Here is a 12,151-nt window from a genome sequence, read left to right as displayed (position 1 = left end):
TCAATACCCAGTCACATCACCAAGGTTTTTCTTTGCCCCACTCATGTTGACAAGGAATTATTCTGCTCTTTTATTCCTTAAAAGTTTTTCCATTTCTGCTCTTTTATTCCCTAGATTAAAAATTTTCCATCTCTCCACTGTGTGTTACTGGATTTTAAGCAGTCCAGCTCAATTAAGGAATTTGTAAATTAATCTAAACCAGTGAATATTTTCATTCTAAAAAAAAAAATAAATAAAGAACTTTTTGGTGCATGGCAAAGTTATTTGTCCCCAATTTTTGTGATCACCTCCATCTAAAATTATTCCTCAGCGTGATTTAAAAAACCAAAACTCTGACCTGGAGCCTGGAGTTCTTGTTCCTGGAGCCTGCAGGAATTCTTCACAACCACCTGAAATTCTCAGTATTCTTCCTCCAGGGCTGTGGTTCCATAGCAGAGAAACATTAAATAACTTTTGATCATCATTCCAGAAATAGGGAAAGGAAAAAATCTGATTTAACTCCACCAGGCCCTGCAGGAAAAGGCTGTCCAAAATTCTGATCATTTAAGATTCACTTAAATTCTGAGCATTTAATGTTCACCTAAATTCTGATCATTTAAGATTCACTTAAATTCTGACCATTTAAGATTCACTTAAATTCTGACAATTTAATATTCACTTAAATTCTGACCATTTAATATGCACTTAAATTCTGAGCATTTAATATTCACCTAAATTCTGATCCTTTAATATTCACTTAAATTCCAACAATTTAATATTCACCTAAATTCTGACCATTTAATATTCACTTAAATTCTGGCCATTTAATATTCACCTAAATTCTGACCATTTAATATGAATTTAAATTCTGATTATTTCATATCCTCCTCACTGGAAAATGCTGGGATTTATGGTATTTAAATGCTGTTTCACTCTCCCCTTGCTGTGTGATCTGTACCAGCTGGGAAGAGGGAATCTGCCTCACCAAGCTGTGCTTATTCTTTTTATTTAAGCTGGAAAATTAGAATAATTGAGACTGGAAAAACCTTCAAATCTCAAGTCCAGCTGAGCCTCCAGGGTGTCCTGACAAACCCAAGGCTCAGCAGTGTTTACAAAGGGTGTCCCAGTGATTCTTGATTCTGCTGGAGAGTCCAAAAATTGGCAAGATTTAGAAAATAATGAAATACTGCAAAGAACTGAACACATACACTGTGGTTATCACATAAAATTAAAAGCTTTTTAGTGTTTAAAATAGCATTTACACATAAGCAGCTATATATTAACTATACAGACACTTGGGTTTTAATACAATATCTACAAAAAGAATTCAATTATGCAATAGACATTTAACAGGAACAGTGCAGTCCATGCTAATAAGAGGTCACTCTTGGAGTAGAACCAGTTCTAGGATAGGTGATAGTCTGGGTTTTCATTATTTAAAATCATGTAACTTTGTTCCTCTACTGTACATAAAATTCTTTACATGTATTTCTAATCACTGATTAGAATTAATAATTTTAAGTAAATTTTATTACAATCCAGTTAAATGCAAAACAAAAACAAAAAAATAAAATAAGAAAAAAAAAAAAACAAAACCAAAACCAAAACAATTACATCAACCCATGAGCTGTCAAGTCTCAGGAGGGGAGAGAACAAAAATCAGAGAGAAAACAAAAATTGTAGCAAAATTCAACATCTGTGCATCATTGCTTGCCATCCAATAAAACCTTTGGATAAAGTGTCCAGGGCATTGATTCCTTGGAAAAGCAGATTCATTAACAGGAGGTAAAAGACACCAGCATGCTTTTAAGACTATTTGCCAAAAAAATTTACTCTTCAGGGTTTAAATACTGGGTGGAGACACCTCCTGTGCAGATGCTGCCTCTTGGGGTGGGAGAAATCACCCCAAAGCTTTTCCTGCCCCTTTTCCAGGAGCCCCCAAACACCCCTGCTGCAGGGAGGGCTGAGCACTGAGCTCAGCTGCAGAATAAAAATAACATTATTTGAAAAAATAATTGAAGAATTGCTTTAATCCAATTCCTTCGGGCTCCTGCTCTGAGGATGCTGCCATGCCCTGCACAGCAAAGCTCTCCCTGGAGCCAAAATCCACCAAAATCCATCAAAATTCAGCCAAATCCATCAAAATTCACCTGCAGGCCCTGGTGGATAAGAAATGCTGGAGCCAAAATCCATCAAAATTCATCAAAATTCACTTGCAGGCCCTGGTGGGTAAGAAATTTTGGCTCTGCAGCACTCCAGCCTCCAAATTTTCTTTTCCCTGGCACAATTCCCACTGTGGGCAGCTCCCCTGGCATGGCTGGCACAGGATCCTGCAGGGAATGCAGCAGGACAGGAAAGACACAAAGGATGGGATTTGGGAAATCTCATTTTTGTTCCCTTGAAGAAACAGATCTGGCAAATATTCAGACCCGACTTTCAGCCCAGGATGGTGGGGGGGGGGGGGGGGAAATGCAGATTTTTGTGTCACTGTTCAATATTGCACTGTTCAAGAGGATCCACCTCCTCCAGCCTGAATTTCCTCAGCAAAAAAAATTCCCACATCTGCTGGGGACTCCCAGCCTCGTCCCAGGGTGACCCACGAGCACACACATGTAAAAAAAAAGTCATTTTTTCAACATAGCAGCAAAGACCAGCAAGACACAGAACAGTTTCTGCCAACAGCAAAACCACGAGACAAAAGCCAACCCCCAGCAGGTGTGGAAACTGCAACTCTTGGAAATTAAATATGGAAATTAAATATGGGTGAAAATCTCAGCCCCCAGCTTTAATCTCTTTTTTTGGAAATATTAAAAGGAGATTATTTTTTTTTTCCCTCCAGCCCTTTGAGTTTTGCCTTAAAACAAACAGGGCCAGAGAAATAATAATTTATAAAATGCCAGAAAAAAATCACAATTTAAAAGTAGAACCACTAGTGATTGTCAGTAAAGTCACAGACTGCTCAGCAGTGTCTCCTGGAGACAGAGCAGAATTCCATCACTCTTTTACCCTGATTTAAGTGTCAATCTTTCAGAATAATTTACCAAGTCAGGTTTGCATGTGGGAGGAGGAGGGAAGGGACAGAAAAGTCCTGTTGTACAGTCAAGCTTTAGGCAGGGCCTCTTTTGGAGGAGCCATCCATGGGTGGTGATGAAAGCTCTGCTTTCAGAAGCTTTGGGCAGCTTTTTTTTGGGGAGGTTTTTGCAAAGGAGATTAATTTAGAAGCCCAGAAATGGGCTGAGTGAGAGTTTCCCCAATTCCTGGCTCCCTGTGGAAAGGGAAATTGAGTCTCCCATTCCCACCAACATCTGGAGTCTCTGACAAAGGGAGGTGGGAAAAGGAAAGAAGTGAAAAATCAGAATTAAAAGGACATTTTGAAGGGTGACTTTTCAGAATGAAAAGGATATTTTGAAAAGGAAAGAAGTGAAAAATCAGAATTAAAAGGACATTTTGAAGAGTCAGTTTTCAGGGTGAAAATTTTGAACATTTTGAAGGGTCAGGTTTTCATTTTCACAAATGAACTGTGTGTACACAGAGACAAAGATTGTTCTAAGATGTTCTCTCCTCACATACACCTTGGATATTTACCCAAAAAGCACAGAACAGACCAAAAAGCAGCTTCTTACCAGTGGAGAAAATGCTTATTTACAGTAAAAACTGATTTTAAAGCACCTGCCCTAAATCCTGCCAGCAGCAGGGATCTCACAAAAGAGAATTTAACTGAGGAATGGCCCCATGGTCAAATGCCAGAGTGGCTGCATTAAATGAGCCACATGAGAGCATGGCTGTGCTCACCATGCCTCAGAAAAGCTTTTTAAACATCCCTGAAGCTGCCTGAATTTAATTTCTAGACCCTCAGAGCAGAAATAGCCAGAAATTAGATCTTGGGGATATTCAACAGCAGAGCTCCTCAGCAGGAGGAGGAGTCAGGGGGTTCTTTTTGAGAATTTGAAAAGGATTTCTTTGTGGGGAACTGCAGAGTGAGTTCAACTCAGGGTCAGGGGTAAAGATTTATTTTTAAGGAGCTCCAGAGTTGGTCTAACTTGCTGTCAGGGGTAAGGATTTATTTTTGGGGAGCTCCAAGGTGGGTCTCCCTTGGTGTCAGGGTAAGGATTTCCCTGTGAGGAGCTCCAGAGTGAGTCTCACTCAGTGTAAGGGGTAAGGATTTACTTTTGGGGAGCTCCAGGATGAGTTTAACTCAGTGTAAGGGGTAAGGATTTCTTTCTGGGGAGCTCCAGGGTGGGTCTCACTTGGTGTCAAATGTAAGGATTTAATTTTGAGGAGCTCCAGGGTGGGTCTAACTCAGTTTCAGGGTAAGGATTTATTTCTGGGGAGCTCCAGGGTGGGTCTCAGTGTCAGGGTTAAGGATTTCCCTGTGAGGAGCTCCAGGATGGGTCTAACTTGCTGTCAAGGGTGAAGGATTTCTTTTTGGGGAGCTCCAGGGTGGGTCTCACTCAGTTTCAGGGTAAGGATTTCATTTTATACCGTTTCTGATCTGTTCTCAGATACTCTCACACCTCTCCGCCCACTGTGCTCAGAAATGTTGCCGGGGGATCAGACATCTCCAGGTCTCTGTTTTAACAAAAAAGAGGAAGATTGTGCTCAGAAAGGACTGAGGGATCACAAAGAAGATGTCCCATGTCCTAGTGGGAGCCAGGATTTCCCTGCTGGAATGGGATAAAGAGCCCCTTCAAAAGCGTAAAGCTGACAGAACTGCAGCAATTTTCCTCTTTCTGTGGAAATAATTCTTCCAATCTGCAAGCAAGTGCACATCCAGAGGGAACAGCCACACCTGGCAGCAGGGATGTGACTGAAATGCCCAGGAACCCAGTGCAGCTGGAAAATCCCTCTTGGGAAATAAGGAAATAACTGAAGGAAATAACTTTATAAGTTCTGCACAATGAACACATACAGTAGCAAGACTCCAGCACTCCCTTGATAGAATATCTTCTAAAAAAACCCTCAAAGAACCCAAGAAAGATTGATTTATACTGCCTAGTCAGCAGAAAGTAGCCACAAGTTTGTTTTCCTCTAGGAATTGGTTGGATCCTGCTCCTTTCCAAGCACTTGTGGGTGCCATGTCTGCTCAGAGCTATGGATGCATCCAAGAACAAGCATTCCAGGGCAGTATCCCAGATACCAGCCAGCAGTCCTTTTTTGTTTTGTCCTTGCAAGACAAAAAGCAGGGGGAAAAAAAAAATCAAAGTGCTCCTATGCATTGTCAGGAATTTAGAAGTCACGTGAAACAGCAGTCCTCCAATCAGCCCAGAAAGAGACACTAATTCCACTGAAGTAGGTGCCACAATGACCAAAGCTCATTAAGATGTGAACATACACCAGCCATTCACAATCCAAAACGAGATGGGCAGGGGAGAAAAAACAAACAGAACAAAAAGATGCCATCGATTTAACAATCCCAGGAGATTTTGTTGTTCATTTCTGTAGCTTGAGGAGGGGGGGTGTTTGTATTTTTTTTTCTTTTTTTTGTTCAGTTTTGTAGATTTTTTTTCTCTTTTCTGCGACACACTCGCGAACAGGAAGGTGTGACATGCAAGACAGCCAAGCCTCTTCCAACCGAGCATCCCACAACCCACCCCCCAAAAAAAAAAAAACCAAAAAACCCCAAAAAGCAGAGTCTTTTGAAGGCACTTCCTCTCACATGATGTCCACGAAGAACTCACAAGGGTTGCCCATGGCCTTCTGGAAGGACTGGCGGCTGGCAGTGAGCTCGGGCGGCACGGCGCTCAGCTCACGCACCCGCCCGGCTCCGACTCGCTGCCGCTGCCCCCGGACTTGCTGCGCTCCTTCTCCCTGCCCGCTGCTCTCCTGCTGGTCTCACTGGTGCTCCGGTTGGAGCCGCTGCTTTTGCTCCCTAACAGCCCAAAAACAGGAGAGAAAAAGAGCCAGGATGAGCTGGGCTCTGCTGTGAGGCCCACGTGCTGGTGGTGGCTCAGCGATGGGGTGGTGCCATGCATGGGACACACGGACACAGCTCTGAGCTTGCACGGGGAAAGCAGCAACTGAATTCCAGCTCAAATCCAGTCCAGGAGAGAGAGGGAGCAGAAAAAAGCAGGAATTTGGGGTTTGACTCAAGCAAATGAGGTTTAATTCTAATTGTCTCTGCTTTATTTTGTACCTTTTCCAAAAGAAACCACTCTGCCTACTCTGTCACCCTTCAATCACTCAGGTTTTAAATCACTCAGTCCTTTTAAAATTCTTTTTAAGATTACCTTTTCTGAAAGAAATCCCTTTGCCTACTCTGTCACCCTTCAATCCTTGAGGTTTTGTTGGCTTCAGTGGGGAAGTCCTTTTAAAATTACCTTTTCCAAAAGGAACCCCTTTGCCTTCTCTGTCACCCTCAAATCACTCAGGTTTTGTTTGCTTCAGTGGGGAAGTCCTTTTAAAATTCCTTTTAACATTACCTTTTCTGAAAGAAACCCCTTTGCTTTCTGTCACCCTTCAATCCGTGAAGTTTTGTTGGCTTCACTGGGGAGGTCCTTTTAAAATTCCTCACTAAAGCCTTGTGCTGGAGAATTGGAGAATCTCCTGCTTGGAGAATTCCCTAGGAAACAGTTCCTGAACTGCTCTACCCCAAATCAGTAACACCAGGATATTGTTCCCAAGAGAGGCCACTAAATCACCTTGGAAAACCAAAGGATTGCCACTGAGTATCAGCTGAGTTGTTACTAAAAACAAGCTTTACTAAACTTCCAAAACTGTTTTTTTAAGGAAGCTGAAGGTCTTGCTCTGTTCCCATGACAGACAGATTAGGAGACAGTTCCAAGCTAATTATTTTTTTTAAAAATCCAACCAATCAATCTAAGGAATATCTCATTAAATTCCTGCACCTTAGTGCAAGACGGACTTCCCAAAAAGGATCCCCAGTCAGCAGAACAGGGGACCAGCTTTTGAGTTTAAGTAAGTCACAGAAATGGGAAAAAGAGAATTATTTTGGGCTGCTCCTTCTTGAGTTACAGACCACTTTCTGCCCATCACTTTCTGCTGTTCCAGCTGATTGGAGAAATGGGAAACCACACTGGATTTTGGGGGGAAAGGCTGCATTTTCTGCAGAGTGCCAGAGAGATGGAAAACAGACCACAGACTGGATTTTAAGTGAATATTCCAAGCCTGGGTCTCTGCAGTGGTATTTGCTGATTGTTATGATTTAATAGTGCAGATAAATGAGAGAGGGCACAAAACCCCAAATTTAACACTATTTTAAGAGTGAGCAGTAAAGCCTTGTGCTCCAGCACTCCCAACCCCTGCCTGAGCCACCTGGCCACCAGGATTTTTGTTTAAAGATTAAAGGCCACCAATTAATGGGCAGTGCAAGGGCACTGGCAGAGAAATCCAGCCCAGAGGGGTGACACCATAATAAATTTGGATTATTTATTTTCTGGAGAGCCTGGGGATGGGGTTTTCCCAGCTGATTCTCTCCCCTCTGAGCTGCTGCAGCACAGTCCCACAGGTTGATATGCCAATGTCACACCACTGTGCACTGAGACAGGTTGAGCGTCCAAGACAATTCAAAATAAAAATAAAATCTCAAGAAAAAAAAAACCAAACCAAAATACAGCTAAACATTTGGGGTCACGAGAATCTAAAAATGATCATGCTGTGAATTCATCATGGAGGGATTTGAGGCTTACCAATCCCCTAGAGTCAGCCACTCCTCTAGGAATCCTTCAGTCTAATGCTTGCTCAGGACAAAACAAGGGAATAACAGTTACAAAGCAAGAAAACAGCACAGAAATTGGTTTCCACCAGGAAAAGTGTGGAAACCTTTCAGAGCTGAACACCCTGGCACTTTTTGGGAGTGCCACCTTTCCCTGTCACACACGCCAGCAGAGACTCTCCTCCCTGGGAGCAGTGTTTCAGCCCTGAAAAGCCCTGGCTGGCCACCTCCCACTTACAAAAAATGTGATTTTCCTTTTGTGCTGAGCACTGACCTGCAAGCCAGGAGCACCTTGGTTCTAACCCCTGTCCCAGCAGCACAGAAATCGCCTCAATTCCAGCAACACCAACCCCACTGCTGGCAATCCCTGCCTGGGTTAAACCTGGCACTTCCCACAGAGAGCTGAAAGCCAAACCCCCTCCTCCAGAGCCACAAACACCTTTAATTCATTGCACAAAATCCATGCAGGGAGCAAAAAAACCACAAGACAAGCACGGAGAGCACCGAGGACCTCAAGCAGATGGTGGGGGACAATGAGAACTGTGGGATAAAACCTTTTTATCCCAGCTTACCTTCGCTTTGCTGGCTGCCTGCGCTGCCACTGCCATAGCTAAAACCAGGATCTTGGTAGGCTGGGGGGAAACAAGGAGGGGGCAGAGGGTACTGGTAGGGATATCCTTGGCCCAAGGGCCAGGGAGCAGCAGGATGTGGGAGAGGAGCCAGGGTGTCCTGGTCAGAGGCACCGCTGGAACCGTTGTTGAGGTTCAGTGCAGCCAGATCTGGGAAAGAAAAAAAAGGGGAAAAATTCTTACACAGCAGGTAAAATGAGCACTATGAATTTATTTATGGAGGTTTTTGAAGCTTAGCAATGCCTTGGAATCAGCCTTCTCACACAGCAGGGAGAGGAGAGGGAAGGGCGAGGACAGGGTGGGGACATCCCCCTTTTCCAGTGGGACTGACAGCAGGGAATGTGAAAGCTGCCCTAGAACAGGGAACTAGACAGCGCTAAAGAATAAAGCAGGGATTAATTTAAAATTTCTCCTCAATGGATCCACCTTGGGCAGCACAAGAGCCCAGCCAGGGCTGCACCCAAGATGAACCAAAACAGTCCCAAAATGCATGACTGGGCACGGGGTCTGTCACTTTTACAAGTTCTGCTCCATTTGCATATTGCAGTTCATTGTCCAATTATTCATAATTCATTCATAATTCATAATTAATTAATAAGCTTTCACTTATGAAGTCTCATCCTGCTTGTTTTTCTCTCCCCAGCCCACGGTGTTTGTGCTCCTGGGCTGAGATTTGGATCATTTGTCCTTGGTGCCCAGCTGGAGCAGGAATTGTTTTGTCTCCCTGCTCTGTGCACAGAGCTCACCATCCCCTGATATGGAGCCCAGACCCACACACTAAAGCAGCACAGAATCTGGAAAATAGAAAAACTAAAACCTGAGGCATCAGTACAGAATCTGGAAAATAAAAAAGCTAAAACCTATGATACCAGTGCGGCACCACCAGAAATAAATCCTGCTGGTCCTCAGCGCTTTGCTTGATGAGTTCCTCCTCCTCCAGGAGCTCTCCTTGCTACCAGGGAGCACCAGCCACTTGTCACACAATTTCAGGGTGATGTCCCCTGTTCTGGGCCACCCCAGGAGAGGCAGGGATGGAAGGGACCTTTGGAGATCCCCCTGTCCAATTCTGGAGCAGGTGACACCGGAATGTCATACAGGTGACACAGGAATGTGTCCTGCTGGGTTTGGAATATCTCCAGAGAGACTCCACCTCCTCTGGGCTGTGGAAGTTTTCAGGCAGCACTGACATGGGAAGAGATGAGAATCTTGACTCCAGGTTTCAGAAGGCTGATTTACTGTTTTATTATATATATTTGTGATATATTATATTTATGATATATATTATATTAAAAGAAAATGATATATTAAAACTATACTAAAAGAATAGAAGAAAGGATTTCATCAGAAGGCTTGAATGGAATAGAAAGGAATGATAATAAAATCTTGTGACTGACCAGACAGTCCAAGACAGCTGGATTGTGACTGGCCATTAATTAGAAACAACCACATGAGCCCAATCTAGATGCACCTGTTGCATCCCACAGCAGCAGATAATTATTGTTTACATTTTGTTCCTGAGGCCTCTCAGCTTCTCAGGAGAAAAAATCCTAACAAAAGAATTTTTCAGAAAATATCATGGCTACACTGGGCAGCTCCAGAGCTCTGCCCCCCTCATGGAAATCCCTCTTTGTGAGGACACACAAGGGGACAACGGACACCCTCAAGGCACAGAAATGACACAGGGACAATTCTGTCCTTCCCAGCTGGGGACTTACTGCCACAGAGGTCTCCGAAGACGTAGTAGCACTGCTCTGAGAAGGTGATTTTGTTCACAGTGTGCCTGAGGTAGCCGTGTTTCAGCATGGAGCTGGCGTATTTCCGCGCCTCCCGGCGGTCCTTGAAGCCTTCCACGTGTGTGTAAAGCCAGTCCACCACATCTGCTCCTGAAATGGGGACAGCAAGGGGAGACACAGGGTCATCTCAGCTATACTGGGCCAGGTGAACACCTACAATGGGGTTATCTCAGCCAAACTGTACTAGTTGAACATCTAAAATGGAATTATCTGAGCCAAACCGTACCAGCTGAACACCCACAATGGGGTTATCTGAGCCAAACTGTGCCAGCTGAACCTAAAATGGGATTATCTGAGCCAAAATGGGTCAGCTGAACATCTGCAGTGGGGTTATCTGAGCCAAAAGGTGCCATCTGAACCTAATATGGGATAATGTCAGCCAAACTGTGCCAGCTGAACATCTAAAATTGGACAATCTGAGCCAAATTGCACCAGCTGAACACCTACAGTGAAATCATCTGAGCCAAACTGTGCCAGCTGAACCTAAAATGAGATTATCTGAGCCAAACTGGGCCAGTTGAACATCTAAAGCGGGATTATTTGACCCAAATTGTGCCAGCTGAGCCTTAAATGGGATAATCTGAGCCAAACTGTGCCAAGCTGAACATCTGCAGTGGGGTTATCTGAGCCAAACCGTGCCATTTGAACACCTAAAATGGGATTATCTGAGCCAAACTGTGCCAGCTGAACACCTACGTGGACACGAGTTATTTCCTGTCCATAAACGGAATATAAGAGGTCACAAACATGAAAAAAAAGCTCATTAAAAGGTAGTTTTTTAATCCTGTTTTCATTAAATCACTGGGTTTTTTCCCTCTCAGCATTTCTGGGGTCTGCTTACCTATCACTGCATTGGAGATGGTGATCTTTAACCACATCCTGTCCCGAATTTCAAGGCCTGAGTCTGGCAGCTGCATGACCTTGACAATAGTAGCCATGTCACTCTTCACAGTTAAGGGAGATTCTTCTAATTCTGAAAGGAAGAGAGGCCACAGGCTGTTGTGAAATGAACTCAGGCTGAAGGAACTTCTCAGCTCCCAGTTTGGATGAAATAAAAATACAGTTTTACCAACAGATGCAAGAAATAAATAAAATAAAATTGAAAAATAAAATGAAATAAAATAAATACAATACAATAAAATAGAAAATTAATAAAAATAAAATAAAAATTAAAGTAAAAACAAAAGAAATACAGTAAAATACAATTAAATAAAAAACTAAACTAAATAAAAATAAAATTAAAATAAAATTTTAAAAATAAAATGAAATAAAATAAATACAATAAAATACAGTACAATAAAACAAAAATAAAATAAATAAAAGTAATAAAATCAAAATTAAAATAAAAATTAAAAGGAAATTAAAATAAAAGGAAATAAAATAAAATAAAAAAGTAAAATAAAGTAAAATAAAATAAAGACACAAAGATTCCCAAATGCACCCTCATCCACAGAGTGAATTACAGCATTTGCAGCAATTTTTCAGATTTTGGGGTCAAGGCCAACAGTTTAGTGACAGAAAAATTCTGAGTCCCCACATCCTGGCTTCCCAAAGCAGCTGCAGGATCCTCTCTGCATCCAGACTGGCAGGAAAGGAAACCCCAGGGTTTTTGTGATCCATCATTTTTAATTTCAATTTCCCAGGAACTCTGGGGGAGAAGTTTTTGGGGTTTGCTCTTTTGGGGTTCCCTGTCAGGAGCACCCCCCATCTCCATGTAGAAAGGGTGACCATGGTCAATCCATGTCCAGTTTTTTATTTAAAGATCTGGACATTCATGAGGAAAATTAAATTATAGAAGAAATCTTCCCTCCTCAGAAGAAATCAGGGATTTTCTTACAAAAACCCTTCCCAGGGTCCCCTCACAATCCACTCCTCCCAGGATTGCTTTGCCCTCAACTTTTTTTGTGGAACACTTTAAAAAAACTCCCAAATGCCTCCCCAGACATTCCCAGTTCACACCATTACAGGCAAAACTGGATCCCCAGAGGTTTCACACTTTCCCCATCATTTTTTACAATAAAATAAGAACAAGGTTGAATTTGTTAAATCCTCCATCCTGTCCCACCTTCCAGCCCTAG

The 12,151-nt window shown here is 42.8% G+C and overlaps 1 protein-coding gene across 1 annotated transcript in view; it reads right to left on the bottom strand.

Moving 5' to 3' along the window:
- Window positions 1-5,400: 5,400 nt before the first annotated feature.
- DVL1 (dishevelled segment polarity protein 1) overlaps window positions 5,401-12,151 on the bottom strand; it is a 15,737-nt gene continuing 8,986 nt past the window's right edge. Inside the window, exons 8-11 of the mRNA XM_031062525.1 lie at window positions 10,915-11,046; window positions 9,996-10,163; window positions 8,224-8,430; window positions 5,401-5,848 (exon numbers count right to left, since the gene is read on the bottom strand). Of these exons, the coding sequence (XP_030918385.1) occupies window positions 5,721-5,848; window positions 8,224-8,430; window positions 9,996-10,163; window positions 10,915-11,046 (635 nt within the window). The 3' untranslated portion in view covers window positions 5,401-5,720. The remainder of the gene's footprint in view (window positions 5,849-8,223; window positions 8,431-9,995; window positions 10,164-10,914; window positions 11,047-12,151) is intronic.

This window comes from Geospiza fortis, unplaced genomic scaffold (genome assembly GCF_000277835.1).
Source record: "Geospiza fortis unplaced genomic scaffold, GeoFor_1.0 scaffold662, whole genome shotgun sequence".
Lineage (NCBI taxonomy): Eukaryota > Metazoa > Chordata > Aves > Passeriformes > Thraupidae > Geospiza > Geospiza fortis.
The sequence above is the reverse complement of the archived record's forward strand: the minus strand, read 5'-3'. Positions and strand labels throughout refer to the sequence as shown.